The sequence below is a fragment of the Trachemys scripta genome, chromosome 18 (assembly GCF_013100865.1).
Source record: "Trachemys scripta elegans isolate TJP31775 chromosome 18, CAS_Tse_1.0, whole genome shotgun sequence".
Taxonomy (NCBI): domain Eukaryota; kingdom Metazoa; phylum Chordata; order Testudines; family Emydidae; genus Trachemys; species Trachemys scripta.
In genome coordinates this window covers 17,546,828-17,574,299 of record NC_048315.1, presented here as the reverse complement: position 1 = coordinate 17,574,299, position 27,472 = coordinate 17,546,828, and the positions used below count along the sequence as shown (strand labels likewise).

Here is a 27,472-nt window from a genome sequence, read left to right as displayed (position 1 = left end):
GGAAGCTGCTGCTGTGACCAAAATGACACCCCCCCCAGCATAAGTCTTATGGCAAAATGACCCCCCTCTATCTTATGGCAATCTTTTCTGTGCTGCCTGTGTACTGGAGCAGCATGTAGGGACCAAAGTGAGAGCCAGGAGATCAGCCTCACAGTGTTTTGTGACCCGTAGCAGCAGTTAAACACAGTTCCAAGCTCAATCAGTGATGTAGGTGTACAGTGGTACTTTTGCCTGAGGCAGAAGCTATATAAATAGTGTTGCTAAAAACAGCCGTCTTCATTTTAGCTCCATTCAATTGTAATATATTGCCAAATACCTAAGCATGGGTGCCTTTTAAACATTTCTAGACATCTAAGTAGAGAAATAAATAGCAAACAGGAAAGGATTTTTCAAAATTTTACAAGAATTGAAGAATTTAAGCCCTCTCCATGAATTTAAAAACTATTTTTAAACAGGGCCATTTAAGGACCAAAATCTGTAACAGCTATGAAAGGCCTCCTGCTATTGCAAAGAACTTTGATCTGCATCTTCTTCCCTAAGCATTTCCCAGAATAGAGCTTGGCATATTGTGAGCAGGTAGTAGAAGGATCGTGAAGAAATTAATTAAGTCAGGCAGCTTCCAACCTAAGAAACCCAATAAGTAGGCTGTTAAATTGGCATCTTCCTCTCTTTTTCTAAAGGGCAGATCCCTTTTCAGAAATGTTAATTAGGCACCAGATATTGAAAAGCTAACTCAGCTGTCAAAAGTCTTATTGCAGGAAGATTCTTGACATTGGCGCAGATGCAAGTTGACTTCAGCAGCACCCAGTGCATATGGCTTAGAAAACCCCCAACTATTTTACAAGCAGCCTAATTACACAAATGGAACGTGAAATTGGGAAAGTTTTCTAATTGCTTTTCTTTTTTCCTATATAGGAACATGAAAGTAATTTTCCTTCCTATAATTGGAACTAAATGCAACATTACAATCACGGATTTACCACACTTCAAAGACAGTACAGTCAGGGCTGTGGAAAAACAGCGTTGGGATTTTTTAAAAATTTGTTTGCTTCATTAATATAATAGAGATACCTTTTAATAAAGGGGACACAGGTTGCACTTTGGTTTCCAGTGTGTTGTCAGCACACAGAGGCTCACGATTAGATCATGCAAAGTGCTCTCAATTCCCACTGAGGAACATGAGTGAGCCAAATCCTGAAGTCTGCAATGTCGCTTTCATGGGAGGTTTGTTTGAGTGAGGACAGCAGAATTGAGTCCAGTGGGTGCTGGTGTTCTCAGCGATACCCAGAGCTCCTAGGAACTGATGTGGGTAATTCAGTAGGAGGTATTGTTCCCTCTCAGTCACCACTGGACACACACCTGGTTGTAGGGGGAACTGTGACGCTGAGGATACTGCCTGCTCAATGAGATGTAAAGCCAAAGTTCTGAACACCTGCATCTTTTACAATCCTATCACACTTTTCACAAGACTAGAAGATCAAGTGTGGGTGCTGTCAAAAGGATTTGTACTTTCTGCAAAGTTACTGACTATCTTTCAAGTATCAGGGGGTAGCCGTGTTAGTCTGTATCTACAAAAACAACAAGGAGTCTGGTGGCACCTTAAAGACTAACTGATTTATTTGGGCATAAGCTTTCGTGAGTAAAAACCTCACTTCTTCAGATGCATAGCTATGCATCCGAAGAAGTGAGGTTTTTACTCACGAAAGCTTATGCCTAAATAAATCTGTTAGTCTTTAAGGTGCCACAAGACTCCTTGTTGTTTTTGACTATCTTTCTGCAGACTAATTGGGTCTGAACAGTTAAATTCTTAAAATGAGAGCTATCCCTATATAACTAAGATGAATCTTACATAGGACTGAGTACAAATTACTTTAGATACATTAGGTGAAAGTGTCATGTTTTGTTTTTCTTATAAACCAAATGCTCACATGGATATTGGCTCAAATGGGACATACAGAGCAGCTCACTGGCCATCTGGATAATAGAGCTGCATCAGTGTCGATGCTGTATGTACTGAAGACACGTGGCAGATAGTGGTGGGCATATAACAGATCAGCCACCCTACAGTATAACCGTCCCTCAATCTAGTCCTTACTGTTCTGTATTATGTGTACTTGCTTTAAAGACTAAATGGGCCAAATATTCAGCTGGTATCAATGGCATAGCTGCATTAAAGTTAATGGAACTACTCTGATTTATACCAGGTGAGAATCTATCCTACCATTCTGAAGACACACATTGTCCCTGAACGTGAACTTCTGAAGCAGCATACACAATATAGCCTTTGGACTAATCCTGCAAGATGCTGCGCACTCTGGCCTTGACCCAGCAAAGGATTTAAGCACATGCTTAAATTAGAGCACATTGAGTACGACTATGACCTCCAATCAAATATATGTAATATATGACTTCAGTGGGACTACTCATGTGCTTAAAGTTGTGCTTTGTGGGATCAGGGCCAGACTTTGCAATATCAAGCCCTTATACTGTAACAATGTCATTTAACATTGTTAGCTCCTAGAAGTTTGTTATCCTTTACACTTGTTCTAGATTTATTTTAATTAACTCGGAACCATTCATAACATGTACTTTTATGTTTTATTTTACTTTTATATTGGAGATGATTTTATACAGAACAATCCATTGTTGGCATGAAGCATGGGTTTATTATCTAGCACAATTTCTCTTTGCAAATGTACTGAGTGTAATCAGGACATAATTCACTTAGTACAATGAACACTCCCACTTCATAGATTTCATAGAAATAAAATAGCTTTGTCTCTTGCTTTCTGTATTTTCTTAAATGCAATGAAGCAAAACACAAGGAAAGATAAGACGCTTACATCTCTTTCATTCATGCACTGATCTAACTTTTACAATGTATAAAAAGAAAAATCCATATTCTTTTAAATTATCTGTTTACAGTGTTAAATACATCACTGTATGTAAGAAATATTGTCTGATGTGTCAATGTCTCTTGATTTAATTAGAAACATTCCTGTGCTGGTCCATAAGGTCCATTTTTGCAAGACTTAATTTAGGGTAATCAAACATTACTGGGAGGTGCCAGAAATGCTGATTGCATGATAGCACATAAGCTGATTAGGTACAATTAAGTAAGAGGACAGCACAGTTGAGCACTTGCACACACAAAGGTTACAATAGATAGGATAAAGTTTTTTTTAAAGAAGAGATATAAACTTCCTTGCTTTGGCACAACCACAAATTGGCTTTGATTCAATCAGTGAACTGGCTCATTATTGTAAATCAGGTGCCTTGAGCAAGCCAACACAATAGTGGATAAATGAGAACTAGCTGACATAATTTATTTCAAAAAGCCTTTGACACAGTGCCACACAAGAGGCTATTAAGGAAACTAAGTCCAGACATGGTGGATGAAAATGATTAGAAGTGCGGAAAAGCTTCCGTACAAGAAGAGACCTGAAAAGACCAGAATTGTTCAATTTAGAGAGGAGATAGATAAAAGGGACACAATAGAGGTATACAACCTGTCACTGAAGCTTAATAAGATTAAAAAAAATCAGACAGATTGGATAAAGATTTTTTTAGTATAAACTCTCATGCTTCAGGGCATAAGAGGTCAGTAAGAAACATCTACTGGTAGTTTATTCTATCATTGCCTACTAAAGGGTTTCTTATGTTACCTTCCTCTTAAACATTTGGCACTGATTACTGTCAGACAGACTAAATGGACCACTGGTCTAATCCAGTATGGCTATTTCTATGTATCTCAGTGATATCTATGAGAACAAGAGAAAATTCTAATATACCAGTTAGGATAAGATTTGAAGAAAAAAAAAAAAGTACCCATTGCTTCCCTTGAGTTAAATACTCTGGAGGGTGGGACAGCTATTTGGTATTTTTCTTTAGACTCAGTAAAGTCTCAACATCATAGAGTGAAGAGACTCACTGGCAAGGAACTATGTGAGGATATGGGTGACAGTAGCAATGTCATAGGGTAACAGGAAAGGAAGGTGATGCTCTGAGAGTTATATAAAGTGAAGATTAGCTCTTCCCGCTAAGCTGATGAAGTATCCACATTTGAAATGCTCTTCTGACATGTCCCTGAGACTGTGCTTGAAGCTCAAAATCACATCACATAGAGCAGTCTCTTGGATGACATCTCGCTTGCCAGCCTGGATTGAAACTGTCAGTTTGTAGACTGAAAATCAGTGAGCTTCAGGAAACTGGCAGCAGAACTCAGAGAGCATGGTACATCTCTGCACTCACTACAGGCCAAATTTCAATGGGATTTGAGCATGCTCAGAACCCTAAAAGGAAGCACTCAGCACCTCACAGGATTGGGTCCCTGGGAAAAAGATATGAAAAACCTGTTCTAGGTAAGGTTGTAAGGCTAGAAGTGCTTCTGTTGTTAGCCAGGTTCAATTCAACAAGTAAGTGCAGTAACTCTTTCCTTTCTGGATTAGGAGTGCTGTTCATTATCCACAGTTGGTTAATCATGAGGTAGATTTACAGCAGGCTTTTGGTTCTGAAAAGGTTAAGGCAATAAAATATAAAAAGCAAAAGCGCTTCTTTATGGTAATCAAGGTCCTTTAACTTTCCTACCTCTGAAAGAGTCTCCCATAGTAGATGGGAGAAGGGAGGTGGATACAAAGGAGAAAAGTATCTATTTGGATGTTGTAAGGATCTGGGCAGATAGCTAGAGGTATAGGACACTCAGCTAGATGGCGCCAGACATCTGACTAGTACAGTGTATGGCAGGTCCTGTGTTACCATCTGTTGTGCAAAATCTAATTAAGGAAACGTATGGGAGTTGGAACTTGGCCTGGGTGTCTCATACAGGGAACTGTGAGTTAAAATTAGGCTAAGGTCCTGGCTAATATCCCTGACCCAAGTATCAAACAAAAATCCTTACAGTTAAAAGCCTTTTCCTCAAGATCAGTTCTTCCCAGCTTTATGAGAAGTTCTAATGAGGATCAGTCTTTATCGCACAACATTGTCTGAACACTCTGAGGGAATGTTTTCACTACCAACGTTAAAGCGCTGCTATGTAGTCGCGGCACCAGCGCTCGGAGACAGCTCTCCCAGCACTGTAAAAAAAAAACCCACCCCCCACGAGGGGAGTAACTGGTGCGGGTGCACTGTCTGCACTGCCACTTTACAGCGCTGAAACTTGCATCTCTCAGGGGGGTTGTTTTTTTCACACCCCTGAGCGAGAAAGTTTCAGCGCTGTAAAGTGGCAGTGTAGACAAGGCCTAACTGATCTAGGCTCTATTGCGTGCTGGGGATTTGCACATTATCTGGATCCTGCTCCAACTGAAGTCAGTGGCAAAACTGCTTCTGACTTCATTAGTACAGGATTGGGCTCTAAAGTCCCCTCATCTTTAATGAGAGCAACCCGCTGAAATCCCTACACACTGGTGAGAGAAAAGACTATTTCCAAAGATGTAGTTAGGTAGTTTAGTTAATATATATAAAAAGTTATCAGCATCTTTGGGAATCTGCTAAGAGTGGTGTTTGTTTAGCATGGAAGATGCGGAGTTTTGGGCATGATGCATGTATGCTATGTACTGTAGCTTGGTTTATCACATATGATGCATTTTGTTGGTTCCCACAATACCAATAACGTGATGTCAAAGGTGTCACTCACTGGCTTCCAGTCCAGGATGTGCATGTTTGCCAGTTTGCACAAACTACATAGGTCACTGATTTCCAGAGCAGAGCTGAAATATATCAGCATGCTTCTAGTTTTACAGGTTTTTTTATTTTTTAATGTCTAGATGACTCAGCTGGCCTCTTTCTCCAAACCTCCTACTTCTGTTGTTCATGGACAGCAGAGCAGACGCTCCTTACGTAAGAATTAAATAACCTAGCTGAATTTCATAGAAGGGTACTTTGCTAGCTTGACGTTTGAGTACTGTTTAAACTACACACGGTATATAATAAACACACTGGCTAAAAAGATAGTTCTGAGCTGCTCTAAATGGGTGCAACTCTTCTGAACTCTACGGAGCTGCATTCATTTACATCAGCTCAGGATGTGGCCCTACAGATGGAAGTAGCTGCAGCCATACAAAGAAATGTTTCCTTTGTTCTAATGTGGATGTTTCACTATACTTCAACCCCAAATGACACTTGAGGCCTTATTCATCCCCAGTGTAACTCCACTGACTGATTTCCACATGAATTTCGCCTTTACATTCTAAGGAAATTATCTGAAAACAGTTTCCATTATTCCTCCCACGCTACTTTGTTCATTGAAGCGGCTGTATACAGCTCAGGTTGAGCACTAGAAGAGGTAGATATACATACATTAATAGGTTTCCTGGAGCAGACATGGACCTCTCTTCCCTTCTGGCCTGAACCTCAAATGGGTTTCCGAATGAGCGTTTCCTTAGCATGGCCTTCACTAAAATCTTTGAAGAAGGAAAATCAGATCAGAGAAGATAGGTGGCACAGAGTTTTCATCATCTTTATAATGCTGCTCTAAGCACTAGATCAGAGGAATGTAATGATTACTTCATTAATAATTTAATAAAATTGTAATGCCATTTCACAGTTTAAAACTGAACTAAAGGGATCTGTATAATAGCCTTTAGGTTTCTGTTTGGTATAAATGCTGACCCATTGGCTACTGAAGTTGCAAAGCATTCCTAGAAATAGTTATATGAATATTGTCAACACCTATTTACTAGAGGGAAGGGAACAGGCTGGTTGCCTGAGCACAGGACTGGGAGCCAAGAGCTCGTAAGATCTAGTTCCAGCTCTGACAATGACTCCCTCTGTGACTTGGGAAGTCACTCTAAACATCTTTGGCCTGATCCTCAGTTGGCATAAATAAATTTGCTTCATTTACTTCAATGTAACTATGTTGATTTACACCAGCTGAGGATCTGGCCACTTTATATCCCTTTTCCCATCTGTAAAATGGAAACAATAATGTTCTCTTATTTACCTCATACGGAAGTTGAGAGAGTCATTAAAGGTTAGAATTTGGTTTTATCACTAGCCCCAAATAAGGATAGGTAAATAGCCACACCACCTCAGTGGCTGGGTGAAGAAATTGTCACAATCATCCCCCCTAGAGGGATTAACCACTAAATTTACACTCAGATTCAAGTTCAGATTTTGTACACCCCCAATCCTTAACTCCAGTCAGGTGCACAGTATTTAGGTCTGAGGCCATCTCTGTTACTAACAGATCTTATTATTTCTATTTCTAGGTATCAGGATTCCCTGAAGAATATCAGATACCATCACTATAAGCACAGTATAAAACCTTAGATATTGTGGAGATGCACGAGGATAAACAGAGTACCGAAGTTTCCAGGGCTGTCAAATAGGCTGGCATTTTGACTTTCACTATTTAACAAATATTTTAGGAAAAGAGAAACCCTCTGCCTTTGGGGGAAAAACCATGAGCCACCTTAGAACAAGTTTTACAGTTCAATCTTATCTAAAAGACACAGGGGGGTGGCTGGCTCATGGTGATTAGGTAGGCTCACAAATTCTGCAATATTTCAGTGATTGCATTCTAAAATCAGTAGAGAAACATAGGGCCAGATTCTCAGCGGATGTAAATTGATGTAGCTCCATTGAAGCCAACCAATGGAGCTACACTGATTTACACCAACTGTAGCTCTGGTCTATGTATTTTTCCCCAAATTATGGGATAGTATTAGTATTTGCCTCCTACATGTGTGGAAGTTCTTAAGCCACCAGGCTTTAGACCTGGCTTACCTTCCTTTGCTTTTTAAATTAGTGAGGATATGTTAACAGTATTTTGTTTCAATAATTGAAAAGCAGGCATTTAGCTTTATGCCAGGAAGACTTTTCTGGACCATGGCCTATATTTGTCTGGAATACTGCACTTCATATGTCAATTCCAGGACATCTGGTCACCACACGCACCCTTAAGCATAACCTCAATTTGCAGTCAGTAAAGTGTCCCCTTTTCATTACAACTTCATCTTTTCCTTTCATAAAACAAAAATTTTTTAAACCTGCCAGGACACATCTCAAGTCTTTCAACTCCCGACACTGGAGCCCAGTGTTTAAATGCCTAAAGCAGAAAGGCTGAGTTCTTAACTACCCATTGTAATTTTAATTATTTATTTTAAACCTGGAGGTGAATATTTTGCAGTGTGTTTATTATTCCATCACATAGAAGATTTTGTGAGAAAAGGTTTCACACATTTATTTCTAGAGGGAAAATGCCATATGATTAAATTGCCTTCAAAATGGGAAGAGAAGAGGATTCCAGTTCCCAGGGCTATATCTCTAGTGTCTACTGAGTTGCTACACGCACCTACAGCCTGGTACTAAGCCCACTGAAGTCAATGAAAAGACTCCCATTGATGTCATGGGCTTTTGATCAGGCCCTTATTGCTGATCCAAAGAGAATATGCTCAACAACTACCAGAGCGTGTCCTATGCTGGATTTTCTGAGCCATTTGCAGCTCTGCTTCTTTCCTTGTCTGTGTACACGGGCGGCTGCACAGCAAACAATGCGAACAACCCTTTACTCTCCCTCACTGCTCTCCCTTTTTCCAGTAGGAGTGGTGGTGTTGGGACTGGAGTCTTATGTGTCTGGTAATAAGTCTTCCCAAATTTGAATTTCTTCTATCATTCACTTCCTCTGGTGCTGGCCACCTGGGGAGCTTGGCCCTGCACCTATTACCTGAGTAGCCCCTTTGACGTCAATGCTCATATGGATAAGAAGAAGTGGGCTGTAGTCCACGAAAGCTTATGCTCTAATAAATTTGTTAGTCTCTAAGGTGCCACAAGTACTCATATGGATAAGGGCTCCAGGATCAGGCCCCCTGTGTGTTGCGCTACCAGTAAACCTTTTGCGGTAAATGCACAGCTCAAAGGCATGAACAACGTCTGCTGACTTGAATGGCTAAATCACGCACATCATACACTGGACATTTGTCTATCCCTCACGTTGGGACTACTTCACAGGCTGATGGCTCAAAGAAAGTGACATATCTCCTGGAACATAAAACCTTAGAAAGCTCCTGTTTACACTTACTACAGCTGGCAAGCTTGGGATTGTCTTGACGGAATTCTTCACCTCCTCCTCAGTCACCTCCACCACAGTGCAATGCTCTTCCTCCAGAGGCAGCGGATCCTCCCCAAACTTTGTTAGCCAGGGATGCAACTACATAGAAAAGGGACAAAAAGAAAGATGTGAACAAGCCACTGCAGAGAATCCTAAATGTGTTTGTCCCTTGTACTTCACACAGTATGGATGTTAGTTAATATGGGGAAATAATGAATATAGGGCTGATTATTATTACAAGCTGCGAGTCAGTATGGCTCCATTTTCCACATAGGTTGGCATGTGCTGAATCAACAGGGCTAACTCAGAGGGTCTGCTGCACTCCAGCGACTGTGCATAGTGTCTCTACAGAGACCATAAGACCATAACAGACCATCAGCACCAACTGTCATTGGCTGGCATTTTCAAACGGGCTAAAAGAGTTAGGCACTCAATTTCCACTGAATTCAGTCAAAACCTATGAAAATCCCAGTCATCAACAGCAGCTCTTTCTCACATACATAGACACTTTAACAACGCAGACCCAGGAAAAGTGTCATAATGTGTTTTCAAACTTGGGGGCCTAAATTTAGGCACCTAAACAAGTGGCTTGATTTTCAGAAGTGCTGAGCACTCAGCAACTAGTGACTTTAGATGCTGCTGCAAATGCTCAGTAGCTCTGGAAATCAGGCCACCTAGGTAAACATATAATATGGTACCCAAGTCTGAACATTTTGGCCTATCACTAATGTGACGTTTCAGAGTCATGGAGAGGCCCCTATACAAGATGTGGTTACATGGCTGTGCAATTGCCCACGCAACTTACCTTTTTTGCCTAGATGCCACACAGACTGATGTTTATACCACATCAGTAAAAAAACATGGTCACCCTCCTACCACCTTCCAGCTGTTCAGCTTGTTTGCCAAACATATGGAGATCTTCAGGGGAGGCGGATTACATTGCAAACAAGGACATTGTTGGATAAGGATGCAGGCAGTGGAAGGAGGCACAGACGACTGCGAGGGAGCAGGAAGAAGCTTTTCGGAGGATGTGTCTTCTTTCCCATATAATTAAACACCACAGGAGCGGCTCCTACGTGGTTTAGGAGCCTCAGATGTACCTGCATCTTCCAGCAGGCCTCCCACTTTCCCTCCCAAGAGGGCACTTCACCTTCTTGTGCTGCTCCCTGCTCCTCTAGTTTAGTAACCACATGGTTTATTAGATGATCTTGCAATTAATTAGCATTGTCCCATAATGCCATGTAAATCAGTTCAGGGCATGGGAGGCCTGTGCATAATTTTGGTCTAATGTACTGCATAATACAAGGGGTTTCAAGTATAAACAAACAGTACTAGAGTGGGGCTCTTTGGTATCAATGGATTTGTCCAAGGGCTGGCCCCTATGGATGTTAATCAGAACAGCATCCAGTATCCTTTTAAAAAATACCTGCCTACCTCCTGGGGACTAGTCCACAGCATTCAGTAAGACTGATGTTCACTGCCTACAAACTTTAAAAGGAGTTCAGTGCAGGTGTCCAGAGCACTTTTCAAGAGCTCAGCAAAGAGCTTCTTTATGGCACTTAATTAAATTGTGTATTCCAAAGATGATTATTCATGCTTATAACAACCCTCTTCAGAGGCAAAACACCACAGTCAACCCTAAATGAAATCATTTTTATTAAAAGTATGGAATACCTGAGTCGTCTGAGCATTTCAATTAGGAGACGTGTATTCTGTGCACCAACATGGTTCAGAAACAGCAATTTCCTTATGTATCCCCCATATAATTTCCTTGATATTTTTTTTTTGTTAATAGCAATTCCAAACTGAGTTTGCAAAACAATTAGACCTAAATAACTGTGAATAACAAGAGTGATACATCAGAGATGCAAATTAGGAGAGGGTAGATACAATCCACCCCCACCCCTGCTTTGTTCAACTTCAGTTTCTCTGGGCTAGTCTACACTGGCAACGCTAAAATGCTGCCACGGTAGCGCTTTATCGTTGCTGTGTGGTCGCAGTGCAGCGCTGGGAGAGTAAAAAACCCACCTCCACAAGGGGCGCGGCTCCCAGTGCTGGGGCACTCTCTATACTGGTGCTTTACAGCGCTGAAACTTGCTGCGCGCAGGATTTTTCTTTTTCACACCCCTGAACGAGAAAGTTGCAGTGCTGTAAAGTGCCAGTGAAGACAAGCCCTCTGACTCTTTTCAAATAGGTGAGACTTCTCAGTGACTAATGATAGCAGAACATGGTATCAGTCCTAAAACAAAATATACAGAGCAGCCTGGAACATCTTTCTCTATCAGGGGGTGTTCGTTGCTCTGGATTCATGAGCTTTGCAGAACAATGACCAAGGTAATGTTGACAGAAATGGATGCTACATGCCTTGACCCCATTCCTGCATTTGTAACAACAGCCAGCATGGTATGAACAACAGGTACATACACGTATAGTATTCAGCTTCACAGTCCCTGCAACACACATCTATGTCTGCTAGAGGAAACAGGGTTGATCACTGGAGTTAGCAATCTCAGTAAAAAAGCAAGGTTTCAATCTACACAAGTGTTTGTGGGAAATGCTATCAGTGTTTTATCCAGATTTTGAACAATTTTAATTAAAAATCCCCTTTTATTAATATTCTCAGAAATAAACAGCATCAGAGTGATTTTAAGTCATACAAATATGGAGCAAAGTGAATATACTCACCCTTTGAGCTATGCTGATTGATATATCCCCAAAACAGAAATGCTGGTAAGTTTTGTCACAAGTAATATAAGAAATATGAAACCAACTGAAACTATATGAAACAATTCCAAATAAATATAACGATATATTCATGACGAATTTACCTTAATCTCAGGAACCGTTATCCTCGTTTCTGGATTTTTATCCAGCATCCTTACGATCAGTTCTTTGAGCTCTTCACTTATCTGTGGCCTGATTAAAGAAAATACCAATGTATGGTTAATAGGTAACTACAAATGACAAGGTTATGCGTAAAGCTTCTCGTAGTAATATTCTGTTAATTTGATCAGTTTACAAGTACAAAATTCAGCCCCCCCCCCACCCCCAACTGCCCACAAATTCAGCCTGAGAAGTAAAAATCAATTCTTCTTAGGCCTTATGATCACTAATAAGGATAATGTGCACCAGATTCTGCCTTCAGGCAAAGGGGTTGTACAGGAGCAAATAAAGGCATATCTGAAGATCAGGAGTTTTACAGGTATTCTGAGGGCAGAAGCTGAGACAATGAGGTATAACTGACAGGCACAATTTAAATGGGGTTGTACAGGTGACACTAAATACATCATTTAGCTTGCAGAAACATTATCATTAACAACAATGTGTTGGAAAGAAATAGCCCTGTTTGATATTCCAATCCCAGGTTGAGTTTGCAGGTTGTATGAATTGAAATGTTTCCACAAATTTATTTCAAATTTAACATTTGTCTGAAGCTTTTGCAACCAACATATTACAGAAAACTGTGCTAGAAAAGGGTCAAAGAAGGGAAATAGTTTCAATTTCCAAGATAAGGGTCTTATAAAACGTAAACGATCAACACAAATGGTAGCAAAAACATTTGATTTTTTTAAAATAGTTTTTAATAATCTAGTCCCCAATCCTGTAAACCCCTATTCACACAAATAGTAGTTGCTCATGCAAGTTGTTCCTTTGAATGGATTACTCTCAAAAGCAAAGGTTTGCACGATCAGTAGTACTAACAACACAGGTAAGGACTTTTAAAAACAAAAATAATTTTTATTATGACAATGCTCTGAAATAAAATTACATTAGTGTGTGTTAGCACCATGATAGTCAGTTGATGATCTCTGTCAGCATTTCTGTCATGAACAATTTTCAGTGGTGCATATATTTTCTCAAAGCTGGAACTTGGCAATGTAAAATTTCACGCCAGGAGAATACTTCTGTCCCATGAGAATGCATTTCAGTGCTCATGAACGTGACAGATTAAAAATGCTGGTGAGAACCAGGCATAATGCCTCTCTCTCTCTTCAAAAGCAAATGTAAATAAACCAACTATATAAATAAATTACATTCAAATCATATTAAGGGACATACTAGTGTGATGGATTTGGAGCTGTTCTGTAATAACTTATGAACACTGTATGTTGACCTGGTTATTGGGACGTTTAGTGTATGAATATGTTGGTTTAGTTTAAAAGGAGACTGTCGGGAAAAACACAAGCAGGAAGGGACACAATGGCTTAAGATAAGCCACTTTTTTTCATAGATTCATAGATTATAGGACTGGAAGGGACCTCGAGAGGTCATCGAGTCCAGTCCCCTGCCGCATGGCAGGACCAAATACTGTCTAGACCATCCCTGATAGACATTTATCTAACCTACTCTTAAATATCTCCAGAGACGGAGATTCCACAACCTCCCTAGGCAATTTGTTCCAGTGTTTAACCACCCTGACAGTTAGGAACTTTTTCCTAATGTCCAACCTAGACCTTCCTTGCTGCAGTTTAAACCCATTGTTTCTGGTTCTATCCTTAGAGGCTAAGGTGAACAAGTTCTCTCCCTCCTCCTTATGACACCCTTTTAGATACCTGAAAACTGTTATCATGTCCCCTCTCAGTCTTCTCTTTTCCAAACTAAACAAACCCAATTCTTTCAGCCTTCCTTCATAGGTCATGTTCTCAAGACCTTTAATCATTCTTGTTGCTCTTCTTTGGACCCTTCTCAGAAAACACTTAAGAATTGTTAAGAGACAATGCCAGAACTATTGACCCTAAGGACTCTGGCTTGATCTCCTACTGAGCCTACAGGACTGGTCTGAACCAGAGGAGTAAATCCTGGGAATTCACTGAGACTGGGGAGTAGTTGTTTTGGGAACCAGACTCAGACACAGTAACATACTGGCCTGCCTAGGTTACCATCAGTGGATGGAAACCCTTTAGGTCAGAAAGACATGTTTTAAAATACTTTTGCTTTAAATGCTTTGTTCCACTGTTAAAATAAAGGTTTCAAAATAGCAGCCGTGTTAGTCTGTATCCGCAAGAAGAACAGGAGTACTTGTGGCACCTTAGAGACTAACAAATTTATTTGAGCATAAGCTTTCATGGGCTACAGCCCACTTCTTCGGATGCATAGAATGGAACACACAGGAAGAAGATATTTATACATACAGAGAACATGAAAAGGTGGAAGTAGCCATACCAACTGTAAGAGGCCAATCAATTGAGATGAGTTATCAGCAGGAGAAAAAAAAACTTTGAAGTGATAATCGAGATGACCCATAGAAGATGTGAGGATACTTAACATGGGGAAATAGATTCAATTAGTGTAATGACCCAAGCATTCCCAGTCTCTGTTTAGACCTAAGTTAATTGTATCTAATTTGTATATTAATTCAAGTTCAGCAGTCTCTCTTTGGAGTCTGTTTTTGAAGTTTTTTTGTTGCAAAATTGCCACCTTCAAGTCTGTCACTGTGTGGTTAGAGAGGTTGAAGTGTTCTCCCACTGGTTTTTGAATGTTATGATTCCTGATGTCAGATTTGTGTCCATTTATTCTTTTGCGTAGAGACTGTCCGGTCTGGCCAATGTATATGGCAGAGGGGCATTGCTGGCACATGATGGCATATGTCATATTGGTAGATGTGCAGGTGAANATATTTATACATACAGAGAACATGAAAAGGTGGAAGTAGCCATACCAACTGTAAGAGGCCAATCAATTGAGATGAGCTATCATCAGAAGGAGAAAAAAATCCTTTGAAGTGATAATCGAGATGATCCATAGAAGGTGTGAGGATACTTAACATGGAGAAATAGATTCAATTAGTGTAATGACCCAACCATTACCAGTCTCTATTTAGACCTAAGTTAATTGTATCTAATTTGTATATTAATTCAAGTTCAGCAGTCTCTCTTTGGAGTCTGTTTTTGAAGTTTTTTTGTTGCAAAATTGCCACCTTCAAGTCTGTCACTGTGTGGTTAGAGAGGTGGAAGTGTTCTCCCACTCTAACATGGCTGCTACTCTGAAACCTGGTTTTTGAATGTTATGATTCCTGATGTCAGATTTGTGTCCATTTATTCTTTTGCGTAGAGACTGTCTGGTTTGGCCAATGTACATGGCAGAGGGGCATTGCTGGCACATGATGGCATATATCACGTTGGTAGATGTGCAGGTGAACAAGCCCCTGATGACGTGGCCAACGTAGTTAGGTCCTATGATGGTGTCACTTGAATAGATATGTGGACAGAGTTGGCATTGGGCTTTGTTACAAGGAGAGGTTCCTGGGTTAGTGTTTATGTTGTATGGTGTGCAGTTGCTGGTGAGAATTTGCTTGAGGTTGGGGGGCTGTCTGTAAGTGAGGACTGGTCTGTCTCCCAAGACTGTTGTTTGTTAAAATAAACAACACTTTTGTTTCAAGAAGGCTGTACTATCCCTGTTCACCACTGATCACAGACTGAGAGGAACTGCAGGTACCCCAGGTCAGCTGGACCTCGGGTGGGTAAGAACAGTTAATCCACAGATTCTGTAGCCCAGTGCCTGGTATTAGAACAAGAAAACTAGCATTTCACTCCAGGAGAGGTAAAGGTCTGAGCCCTGAAAGAGGACAGAAGTGCAGCTAGCCCTGTAACTGGCAATAGCGAGAACAAAAGGGCCCGATTCTCACTTATACGGAGGCTCTTTAATACTGCTCGGGCTGTGTAAAGGGGTCATAAAGTGGTATTCTTTAAACATCACAGTGATGCCAAGGGATCTTCGTGTAAAAGAGAATCAGGCCCAGATAATGGGAGGGACAGGAATGACCAGTTGAATACTGCCATTCTCTAGACTGCCACTCACATGAAATTTTAGGCAGGGGGCAGGAAAGGGAAAAACCAGGACACTCTTATAACAAGATCTGGGCTATAAAAGATACTAATACTGGAGCAGAGAGCAGTAGTCAGCAGGTCATAAATAAGCAGTCAGGGCTGCTAACACAGTAGGCAGCTGAGATAAAGGTGAAATGGTGCTTTCTAAAAGGCCTAAGATCTGTCAGCGCAAAAGCAGTATTAATGTGATTTAAAAAAGAAGACAGCACAATGATCTAGTCTGATATTTTTCTAGGAGTCAGAAAGACTTCTAGGCAGACACAGAAATAATGAAAAATCATAAGGAAGGGAAAATGCATGGCTGTTTTTGTCGCAGACAAGCTCTGTGGGACATTCATGCAGTTCTGGGTAAGTTACTGTTGAAATTAATTGAATTACCCAGTTAATAACAGAGAGAGGAAGGAAGGAAAAATGGCCATGCACCGGCTATTCACTATGTCAATGCTAAACAAAATGCCCACCACTTACACCAGCACGTCCATACACCATGTCAGAGATGTCAGTTCCAAGGGACAGTTTGTGCACCAAAAAGGGGAAAATATCTTCCATGTGTTCGGAACATATGTGTACAAACATGTTTGCTTGTCTCCCCTTAGAGACTCATGGAGTCTCCCTATTTCTCCCCTTCACTCCTCCATTCTAAAAAGAACTCATGTCATACTTGACAATTTTTTCAATAGAAGATTCCACAATACTTTGGAGTTCGTTAACACGGTTTCCCAATCAGCTGGAGGTATTGCTAAAGCATGGCAGAGGGCTTCCTCACAATTCGAACATGCAGCAGTATTGCTAACCACAACCACTGAGGATACGTCGAGACTACCCGCTGAATCAGCAGGTAGTAATCGATCTATCGGGGATCGATATATCGTGTCTCGTCTAGACGTGACATATCGATCCCCGAACGCGCTCCCGTCGACTCCGGAACTCCACCAGGGAGAGCGGCGGTAGTGGAGTCGATGAGGAGCCGCGGCCGTCGATCCCATGCCGTGAGGACCCAAGGTAAGTCGAAATAAGATACGTCCACTTCAGCTACACTATTCCCATAGCTGAAGTTGCATATCTTATATCGACCCTGACCCCCCCTCCTCCTCCAGTGTAGACCAGCCCTGAGACAGGCCCTCAAATAATCATGAACTGGCTTAAAAAACATGAGATTTTAAATAACAACTTTGGGGTCTTTTAAATTGCCTTCTGGACTTGGAGCAATTAGGGGTCATATTTTCCAGCTTTTTTCCCCCCAACTAAGGGAAATGAAAACTGAGATTCTCTCATATTCCCAGGAGCTTGGAAGAACACCTAGTATCGTGAGACTAATGACAAAATAGTGAGAATTGTTAACATTGCATTGTAGGTCAGAAAAAGAATGACTCAACTTTAGATCCTTATTAGAATCACACACATAGTAGTTCTTGCACTCTTAATAGATGTCTGGACACAAAGCCTTTACCAATTTGCTGTTAGTCCTGAATAACTTTTATTTAGTGCTAATTGTAACTTAACCCAAGATGAAATTATGGCTAAATCCATTTTCTTAAATATCTAGCACAATGCACAGGAGTTTAGATGCATAATTCTCATTTATATGAGCAGAGCTGCATATCTACAGAAAATATTTACCCCACTGTCTCTGGCCTAAGGGGAGCTGAAATATCTGAGCACAGAAAATTACATTTCTTTATTTAATCATTCATAAAGCAGAGATTGAGTTTTCATGGACCCTCTGTAAACAGAAATGTGTGTCTTTTGTAGCCATGGTAAAATAAATTGACTCCAAAATGCTCCTATATATAGCTAGGTGCTAATTCTGTGGGAGGTAGGGTGACCAGATGGCAAATGTGAAAAATTGGGACAGGGGGTTGGGGGTAGTAGGAGCCTATATAAGAAAAAGACCCAAAAACCGGGACTGTCCCTATAAAATTGGGACATCTGGTCATCCTAGTGGGAGGTCTGAGGTGGAATCAGTCCAGTGAGTTCTTGCTTAATATGCATCTCTCTGTTACCATCTTTATCAAATAAATGGATTTAGTTTAGACAGCAATCAACACACAGTAACTATCTCTCAACATCTTAATGAGCAGCAAGATTTTTTTAGGCTGGGAGAATAGGTCAATGTGAAGTCAAAATAAATCATGCAGCAAGAATTATTGCTGAAGGAGATGGCTGAATGAAGAAAAGGTTTCTTAGCACAACCCAGTTAGCCCATTAAATGTTAATAACTTACTGTGGAGACAGATGGGAACAGTCACTCGTAAACTGACTGCTAACCCAAATATATGATGGCTGAGAGATGATGGGCAAATTGCCCAGGACCTGAGAGAGCAGAGACACAACTGCCTACATAAACAATTCTTTGCCGCAGCTCTGTTAAAACAAACATCCATCCAAAATCATGCAGCAATGGCAACACAGAATGAATTACCTTAGTGAGTTCTGTCCATATTTGCAATGCCTTGGGCCTGATTATCTGTAACGTGCTGACTGCCCTCAACTCTAAGGGCCAGATTTTCAGAAAGGCTCAGCACCCACAATTGGAGCAAGATTTTCAAAAGAGTTCAGCTCCATATTAGGCACTTAGAAAGTGAGCAGATTCTCAAAGGAGCTTAAGTTTTGATACCCTGGACCTTATTTGAGTGCCTAAATGGGAACCGAGCTCTTCATCTGGTCCCTTCTTGATTTAAGTGGGAATTGAGGGTGCTCAACTCCTCACAGGAGAAGGTCCGTAGGATCTTAAAAATGATTCACGCCGCTGGATAATGAACATCTGGCTACAATTCGGGCTGTGTGACCCTGGTACTTTACCAGGAGCATGTTTCATTAGAGTTTTAATTTCCTCATGCACATTTCTAAATACTGAAGTAATTTTATCTCTAGATTTTGACTAAAACGAAGGATTAATTAATGGAAGTAGGTCAAAAATTCTCCGTCTGGGTATTGGACTGAGTTGGAAAAAATCCAGCTATGGGTACCTCATCCAAAAGCAAGTGAAGAAATAAATGAATCATCATCCAAAAGCCAGAGAGAAGGCCTGAAGCTGTGAAAGCGCAGAGAAGTGGCAGGTATGTTTACACATGTTTTATAGCCCTGTCTACACTACAGACAGAGCCATGTTAAATGTAACCAGGGACTGACAGACTCATTGACAAGAGTACAGAAAACATGGATCACATAACAGCATTTTTCCCACTACAACTGTATATTAATTTGGTTGGCTCGTATTCATCTGCCACACTGCACAACCCTGAGATCAACATCAACAGATCAATATTATTAAGGCCAAAAAGAACACTATGATCATGCTGTCTGACTTCTTCATAGCACACAGGCCATAGAATTTTACCCAGTAATTCTCATAGTTGAAGAAATTCTATTATCAATCATCATCAGTGCATTCTGTGAAAATGCAGGCAGCTGTTTTATATAGCCTTAGCTCCTGGTGCCAGGGGCGGGGGTTAAAGTTGTTTTTCACATGGTGCATTGCGCTTTTGAGATATCCTCCTGCATAGACTTGGGGCCTGATTCTTTATTGCCTTGCATGTGGTGTAGTCATGTACAGCCTGTGTAAAGTGAGTGTGAAATACTACCAATATCAAAATGAAAGCATTTTACACCCACTTTGCACAGGTGTACCTGACTACGCAAGATGCAAGGCAGTGAATAATCAAGCCTGTGGGAGACAGCAGTACCGGTTAAACAGGTAACAGACACGGTGTTAGTCCCCCCTATTCATGTTTGAACTAAGGCAGAACACTATTCAAGTTCAGTGCTGCAATCAGGAACACCCACATGGTTAGGAATCATGTGTTTATCATGTTGCATGTGTGGGATCAACCTTGCTACATCCTAGTTACCAACTTAGTAAAAAATCCCATTATAGTGTAGGTGAATATTCTGGAAGAGGGCTTTCCATACATACAGTCCTTCAGCAGCTTTGTTTCATCCTTTGCAAGGCCAACCATTATCATCCTCCAACACAATTCTCATTCCCAATTAATATTCTGCACAGGAAGTATCAAAGGACCTAGCATTACATTATTATCCAGTAGTACAGCTCTACTGTGTTCCACATCAAGCTAAGCCAGGGTCATGAAAGTATATCACCCAGACTTCTATTATCTCTGTTCTCACAGGACTTTAGTAGAGGGCACTACTATTCTGATTCTTACGGGAGGGGGAGTAACTTTTTTTTTGGTGGTGGGGGGGGTTGGTTCAGGGTCAGACCTTGGAAAACTTACACTGTGAGTGGTTACTAACACAAGTAATCCCACTGACTCAAATCACAGTACTTGTGTGAAGAACTACCAGTGAGACAAGAGGTTCACAACCTGGTTCATAAGTAACTTGATACAATTTGCAGTAATAAAGGTATTTTCTCAGTAAATATAGAGAAGCAGAAGACAATAGAGCCAATAGTGAAGTAATCATATTTATTTTTTGTTCTGTATTTGTACAGCACCTAGCACAATGGGGTTCTGGTCCAAAACTAGGCACTACAGTAATACAAATAATAAATAATAATAAAAATAATATTTATCTGAGGTAAAACTGGCATTCATTTCAATTCCAACACTGCAGTACATGCAAAGGGAGAAGAAAAGAAAGAAATGATACTTTCTGTCCCTTGGCAGTATCTCAGTAGCTTAGGTAGGGCGCTGCTTCAACTAAGGGAGAATCAGAGGTTTTGATATTTTATTTTATTCTAGGAAGCTGAGATTTGATGATTCATTTGGATCTTCTCATGTCTGTCTCTGGAAACATCACTGGCACACATACCCTAGTACTTTGCTTTGTATTGCTTTGGCTGATTTTATTACATCATAATGGGGTTACTGATAGAAGCCAGGAGTCTAAGAAATCTGCAGACAGACTTTTCAGCTAGCTAGTTCAAGCTGACAGGAATAGAACAACTGATTTCTGTGGGTCAAGAGAACAGAGCCTTCACATGTATCCCCTGGGACTCATCCTTGTGAGCCTTCTGGGTTCATGCTGTCTCTGCCCTTCCCCTAGAAACAAAATACCCAAACATCCTGCACTCACTGGTACCAACATGACTCTCACAGGAGCTCCCACGATAGCTCCCTCATATATTATTAACGATTTATTTTTTAAACTGACTCATTTGTACAGCAAATTTTTGGATGAGCATCCATGAGGGGAAAAACCCAACCCCATAGTTACAAACAGCATGAAACTACTCTCATTATTACTATAGGGGACAGACAACAGGACAGCTGTAGATGTCACTATTTCACTGTACTATTGGGCATAACAGAACATTTGTGGCCCACCCACTACTGCAGGGTGAAAGTCCCAGCTTGGAAAACATTCCTCTAGACTGATACTATTATCCTGCTGGATGTGGCTTCCATGGGTTTCTCTGTTCTTCCAGCCTCTCGAACTATTGACTTCTTTAATATAGTCTTAAGTCAATTTATTTTCCCTTACTACTATTTAGTTGCATTAAGTGTTAGGTTCATTGGTCACAGAGTCCTTGATCTTAAGTTGTGATAAAAAGGGACTATGAAAACCATTAGGGATGCCAGGGCTTGTGATACTTTCTGGGCACTGCCAAAGAGGCAGACTGCAGTTTCTAAACACTTGGTAAGCCTACTGTATCTCTGGTGTGTCTCTATTTATCATGCCTTTTTAGCAGGCCATGTTAGTAGAATATCTTAACCCTTCAGCACTCCAGTAGACTACAAGGATTGAGATGAAGAATTCTGCTACAGCGGCAGGTTTCACAGATAGATTGCAGCCATATATACTTCCAGCAGCTGCCTTCTGATTATCCCTCCATTTCTTCTAGAGTTCCCTTCTCTATACACAATCCTCATGGAAATCATGGCACCATGTACTGGTAGCCTCCATCACTGTATTACAGCTATTCACTAAAACCACTCACTTCATGCTAACGCTATTAGCTTATCATAAGTGATGAGGCTACTGAACTGCTGGATTTGGATTTGAATAAATATCTTTCTTCAGCAGAATTTGTGAACATTGCACGTAGTACCACACTCTGGTTAGCGGAGGCACCCGAGCTGAAGCCCCTTGGCTATAACCGAGAGGGCAGATTCCAGAGCATTCTCCATTCACTCCAAACCTTTGGAATATTCTTCCTCCTAAGGTTCACAACAGCCAGAGTTTTTCTGCATTCAGGACATGCTGCAAGGCCCACCTTTCTTCTCTTGTCTGTGAGATGGGTGTTGGACAGGGCTGGTGCTCTGGGGATTGTATTGGGGTTGGTTTGATTCTGTTATAATATATATATAGTCATTAGGTTATCTGAGATGATCTTGGGTAACTGATGTGTCTGTTTGTTTTATAGTGCATTTTTTAAGATTAAGGGTGCCATGAGCATTGGAGGGGTATTGTTAGACTTTGTAAAAACCTAAATAAATAAATAAATATTTTACACTATGCTGATACCTCGGGAACTACCAGCCCTTAGTCAAGTATCTTGTTTTGGTCAAGCATTGGAAAACCTTGTTTAGTCACTTAGGGCCAAAATTCTATCTTCACATATGTTGCACCCAGCTCCAGCTGACTTCAGTGAAAACTGCATGTGCTCATTTATGGCCAGAATTTGGCCCATGGAATTTCTCACTTTTACAAACAATAGAGTGTAGACCAAGCAAAAGAAAAAAAGAACAGAGACAACACAAATTGAACAACATCCCCAAAGCCTCCAGAGGGAGGCTAGCTCAGCTGGAAAGGAAAGATAGTTCAGTGGTTAGAGAGCTAGATTTTGGAGACCCAGGATTCAAGTCCCTGCTTTGCCACAAACTTCCTGTGTGACCTTGGGCAAGTCACCTAGTCTCAGGCCTCAGTTTCCCATCTATAAAATAGGGACAACAGCACTTCCCAACCTCACAAGGGTGTTGTGAAGATAAATACATGAAAGATTTATATAAATACAGATTTATATTAAATACACAATAAGATACTACAATAATGGGGGCCATAGGATACATTGATAGGAAACCTCAGAACAAACAAATATACACATAAAACTCCACACAGTCAGCACAATAGCCAACTGTTATCATGTATGTTGCACAGTTAATAACATTACAGACTGCACTTTATTTTACAATAGTGCAGTAAAGTTTACTTACTCATCTGGGAACTCCACCGCCTTGTTCTTGATCTTGTTATGGAGAGACAGAATGTATTCATCTATAAAAGGGCACTACAAAACAAAGCAATGGTTTTCCAGCTTTTAGGCATCTCAAGTTTTTAGCAATTGCCATTCAGATATACTTTTGTTACATGTTTCTTAAGAATTTGACCCATAAGATACATGCAGGGTATGTTAGTAAAATCTTCCCACCTATCACAAGCAGAATTATGCCTTACTTAAAAAGTTAAAGACAGAGATTTTAAAAGAGCAGGGCTGCCCAGCGAAAGCAGTACTCGAGTGAGACTCAAGAGATCTGGTTTCTATTCCAGACTCTGCCACTGACCTGCTGGGTCACCATGGGCAAGTCACTTCGTCTCTCTGTGCCTCCGTTTACCCATCTGTAAAATGGGGGTAACAATACTGGCCTTCTTTGTAAAGCACTTTAAGATCTACTGATGAAAAACTCTGTATAAGTGCTAGGTATTATTGTTTACCATACAAAAGGCAATTAAGAAATTCATCTCCAAAATTAATAGTGGAGATTCACCTGTCTGAGAACAAAGATGACGCATGAAAATTACCCATGGCCAGGGGATGGAATCCAATCCACCCTGCACACATGTAACTTGCACGAAAGCTGCGGGTTACCACGTAGCCTCTATTCCAGTCTATGGAATGCGTCTGCTGCTGCTTTAGACTTCTAGACAACAGTTACTGGATTTGTGTAAGCACAGATCCAATGGTTCCATTCCTACCCCTCTCCCCTCAATGCTCTCCTATACACAAGTTTATCTGAAGCCGGTGGGAAACCCTCATTCACAGCACACACACAGGGGTGTAATCCCCATGTGGTGTTGCTCTGTCAGCCAGTGCCATGCAGGGCTACCATGGGGATTTTTGGTCAGGAGGACCTTGTATGAAGCCTCCACAAGTAGGCGAATTCCACTCAACAGAATATATGGGTGTATTTTTATATGATACATGGAAAATTACTTCCTTCTTTAGTTGCCTGCTGTGATGTCAGTTCATAGTTCTGGGGCCTTCTATGACAGCTAGTCAGATCACAGACTCCCCCTGACTGTATTGTCTGCTTGCAATGTCATTGACTTTTGCAGGTGAAACAGAATCTTGAGCTTCAAGTCTTCACAGGTAAGCGAAGCAGGACCCAGCTTTCAAATATATAAATTTTTAAGGATGACATTTACTTGGGAGACTCTGTTCACGATCTAGGATCTTAAACAGATTTAAAAATGCTTCACAGAACAGCTTTACAGATCTTGGGCACTAACCACCTACATGATGCCTAAAATAATCTTCTTCAATCACTTTTTAAATTTTCTATGCTAAATTCAGATACATGAGCTCAGTGCACATTTGTTTTGAATGTAACTTTTTCCAGTTGATTGATATATGCCTAAATTCTGGCTCTTCCTATCTGAGCAACATGGGCAGGTGGGCAGGAGTGTAGCTGTTGTGACAACTGGCCTTTACTTGAGACACTCTGCTTGCAGAATACCTCAAGGGCAGTGTGTGGGGCAGCGCATTCAGCGGTGTTCTTTACTGCTGGTCCAAAGACAGTAGCGTCAGCACCTGCTTCTGGTGGGATAGGGGATGGTTTTCTGGCCTTGTCCCCTGAACCGCCCAGCCAAGGCGAGTTATAAAATGAAGGGAAATGAGTGCACAGTATTTACTGCAAGGCCAACGGTAGGGGGGTTTCTTGGAACAGAACAGTTCATTAGTTTTATTTACCTTACTTCTTCCAGTCTTCTCCATGCCATAACACATGGGGAAATGATATCACCAGGGGACAAAATCCCGAGAGATTCCACTGTCTTTAGGATTTGGTGCAAATTATTTATTTTAGAAATAGCCCAGTGCACAGTTATCATAACTAATAAAATATCCTGAATTAGTTAAACCATATCACAACTGTCACAAAATTACTTGTTCCTTTACATTTTACCCCCATCAATTATAGCCACATCAGCTAAAAAGCCTTGGAACTGTGCAGTGTGATTTGTGGGGCCCTGCATGGCCTTAGGAGGACCTAACAAAACCATAATTTTTTTTTGCTCATGCAGCAAGTCACCATAACCTGCACAGGTCTGCCGTGTTTATCAGCTGACGGACGGCACACTATCTGGATCATTTAAAGCACTTTAGAGCAGCTTTTGTATCAAACTTGTGCTTCTCTCCACATGTTCTGCCTGATTTGTTTCTAAATCCAGGAAATATTGGGGGGGAAAAGAATGTCACTATTATTGCCACTGGTGCTGATCTGGGCACTGATGTAAGCTATGGGGCAGACCTGTGAATTTTTATGCATGGATGCCACCCTTATTCACCCACTGACTTCATTAGGACTATTTGGGAGAATTAGAGCTTGCAGATTCAAGCTCTCTGTTTATTATTTTTCACTTATTTGTGGGAGAATCAGACTAATGATACCCAAGCCGCGGCTCCTATATAAAATTCAATTGTTCTACAGTCATCTTACCTTCCCATATACAAAGCAATACAAAGTAATTCCCATGGCCCATACATCAAGTGCCTGAAAGAAAGCAATTGCACTTAGTAAATTAGATCCAACAGCTAGATACATTTTAGATCAGACAGCTATTTTCTCAAACATAAAAATAAACTCTTTTTCATTAGGAACCTAATTTTATAGATACTGAACAATGTAATTAGACAGATACATTGTTATATGCACACAAACAAGTCTGCAAAGCACCTAGCACACTTTGACCAATATTGGCCAGATTCTGCCAGCCTTAATCACATCCAGTAGTTCCTCACTGTACGAACAATCCCATTCATTTCAATCAGACTACTTGTGGAGGAAGACACAACTTAACATGAGGAAGACTGGCAGAAATCTGACCTAGACAAATAATAATGGATCAAAACCTGAAGCCTCATTCAGGCAAAACTCCCATTGGCGTCTACGGGAGTTTTGTCTTGAGTAAAACAGAGTTAGGACCTCAGGATTTGACTCAATAATAAAAGAAAAATTCTTCTTTATTTTACCTGTGGAACAGAGACACACCAAGGAGTATGGTTTGGATACCACCCTTCTTTTCATGTTCCCCAGGTCCTAAAACTCAGACTAATTAGTGGTGATCCAAGACTTACCTTTCCACTGAAGCTTTTGCCAGAATCTGAAATTGCCTCTGGAGCCATGAAGGCTGGTGTCCCGGCAGTACTGGAAAGCTGGGCATCATTCCCTTCAAACTGATTACTGACTCCAAAATCAGCTATTTTGACATGCCCATCGTCTCCCAAGAGCAAGTTGGAAGGCTTGATGTCCCGATGAATGATCTTCTGATAGTGCACTGTAAACAGATGGGAACATGCTCTTCAAAAGCTGCCCAGCATATCCGGAAGAAACCACAATATATAACAGCACCCTTCCTTCTCCAACAAAATGCTAGCTAATGCCCAGGCTTATAGATCAGATTTTAGAAAGACAAGGGCTTCATCATACTTTCTAAAATAGTTGATGACCCACTATTGTTCTGTAGTGAGCCTCGTTCAATGCTCTTGGGGAGTTAGAAAATATTTCCCCCTTGCTGAGCTTAGTATTTTTGAAGCTTTCTCTTAAACTTGAATGGCCATAAAATCAACATGGGTGGTTGTATTTAAAATGACAGCAACCTTAATTTATATGGTGTAAATTAGTCAGTCAAAGCATTTTTATGTATACATGTCATCACTTATCCCAGCACAGCCCTGAGACCAGTGATTGTCAGAGGACTACTGTTCTGTGCATAAAAGGAGGATTTTAGTCCCCAGTGTGGTATGGTGAGTGGAAATGGAGAACGGTCACATTTCAAAAGGGACTGAGATTGGCCAGGGACCAGGGCTCAGGAATACAAGCCATGGCTGCGTTGCTGCTAGATGAGCAATAGAACCTCATCAAGTAACATTGGCCAGTCTAGGATTAATAGAGCTTCTTTCTACAACTCTGCCTGCCTGTTGTGTCACTGGGGAGCAGAGGGTGCTGGGGTTCATGGGGGCTTCTGAAGCATGCTGGAAGATCCCGGGGATGAGTGAGGGTGGTGAAACTCCCAAGTGGCTGGAGCAGCTGCCTGCAGAAACAGGGAGCCCAGGGCCCATATCAGGCCCCTCACCTTCTGCCACTGCTCCAATCTCACTCCTGCCACTTCCTGGTGGCACATGGCTGCCTGCTCAGCGGATGCCACTGCAGCCTCCAGTGTCCAAAAGGTGCAATTGCAGGCAAATGCCCACAGCCTTCCAGCAGCTTGGCCAGATGCATGGCATCTCAATCAAGATGCAGCATTCTGTGGGAGGACTGTCAAATGCGTGTCACATGAGATGCAGCCAGGGCTGTCAATCTGTCACTTTTCGCCAGCACTGAACAAACGTTAAGAGGAAAATCAAACTGATAAAGGCAATTAACCAAAGAGAGTGGGCATAGCCCCAGAGATCTTAATACCCAGGGAGAGGGAGTTT

The 27,472-nt window shown here is 41.1% G+C and overlaps 1 protein-coding gene across 6 annotated transcripts in view; it reads right to left on the bottom strand.

The window, feature by feature from the left end:
- The window catches only part of CAMKK1 (calcium/calmodulin dependent protein kinase kinase 1), a 181,761-nt gene that overhangs the window by 7,127 nt on the left and 147,162 nt on the right, over positions 1-27,472 (bottom strand). For 5 of the 6 annotated variants that reach the window (XM_034752591.1, XM_034752595.1, XM_034752593.1 and 2 more), the window contains 6 exons: positions 26,132-26,331; positions 25,494-25,547; positions 22,992-23,065; positions 11,875-11,962; positions 9,017-9,145; positions 6,295-6,398 (listed from right to left, as the gene is read on the bottom strand). In XM_034752591.1, coding sequence (XP_034608482.1) covers positions 6,295-6,398; positions 9,017-9,145; positions 11,875-11,962; positions 22,992-23,065; positions 25,494-25,547; positions 26,132-26,331 — 649 coding nt within the window. Of the gene's footprint in view, positions 1-6,294; positions 6,399-9,016; positions 9,146-11,874; positions 11,963-20,349; positions 22,127-22,991; positions 23,066-25,493; positions 25,548-26,131; positions 26,332-27,472 lie in introns of those variants that run through there. The other variant, XM_034752596.1, reaches the window with a different exon arrangement.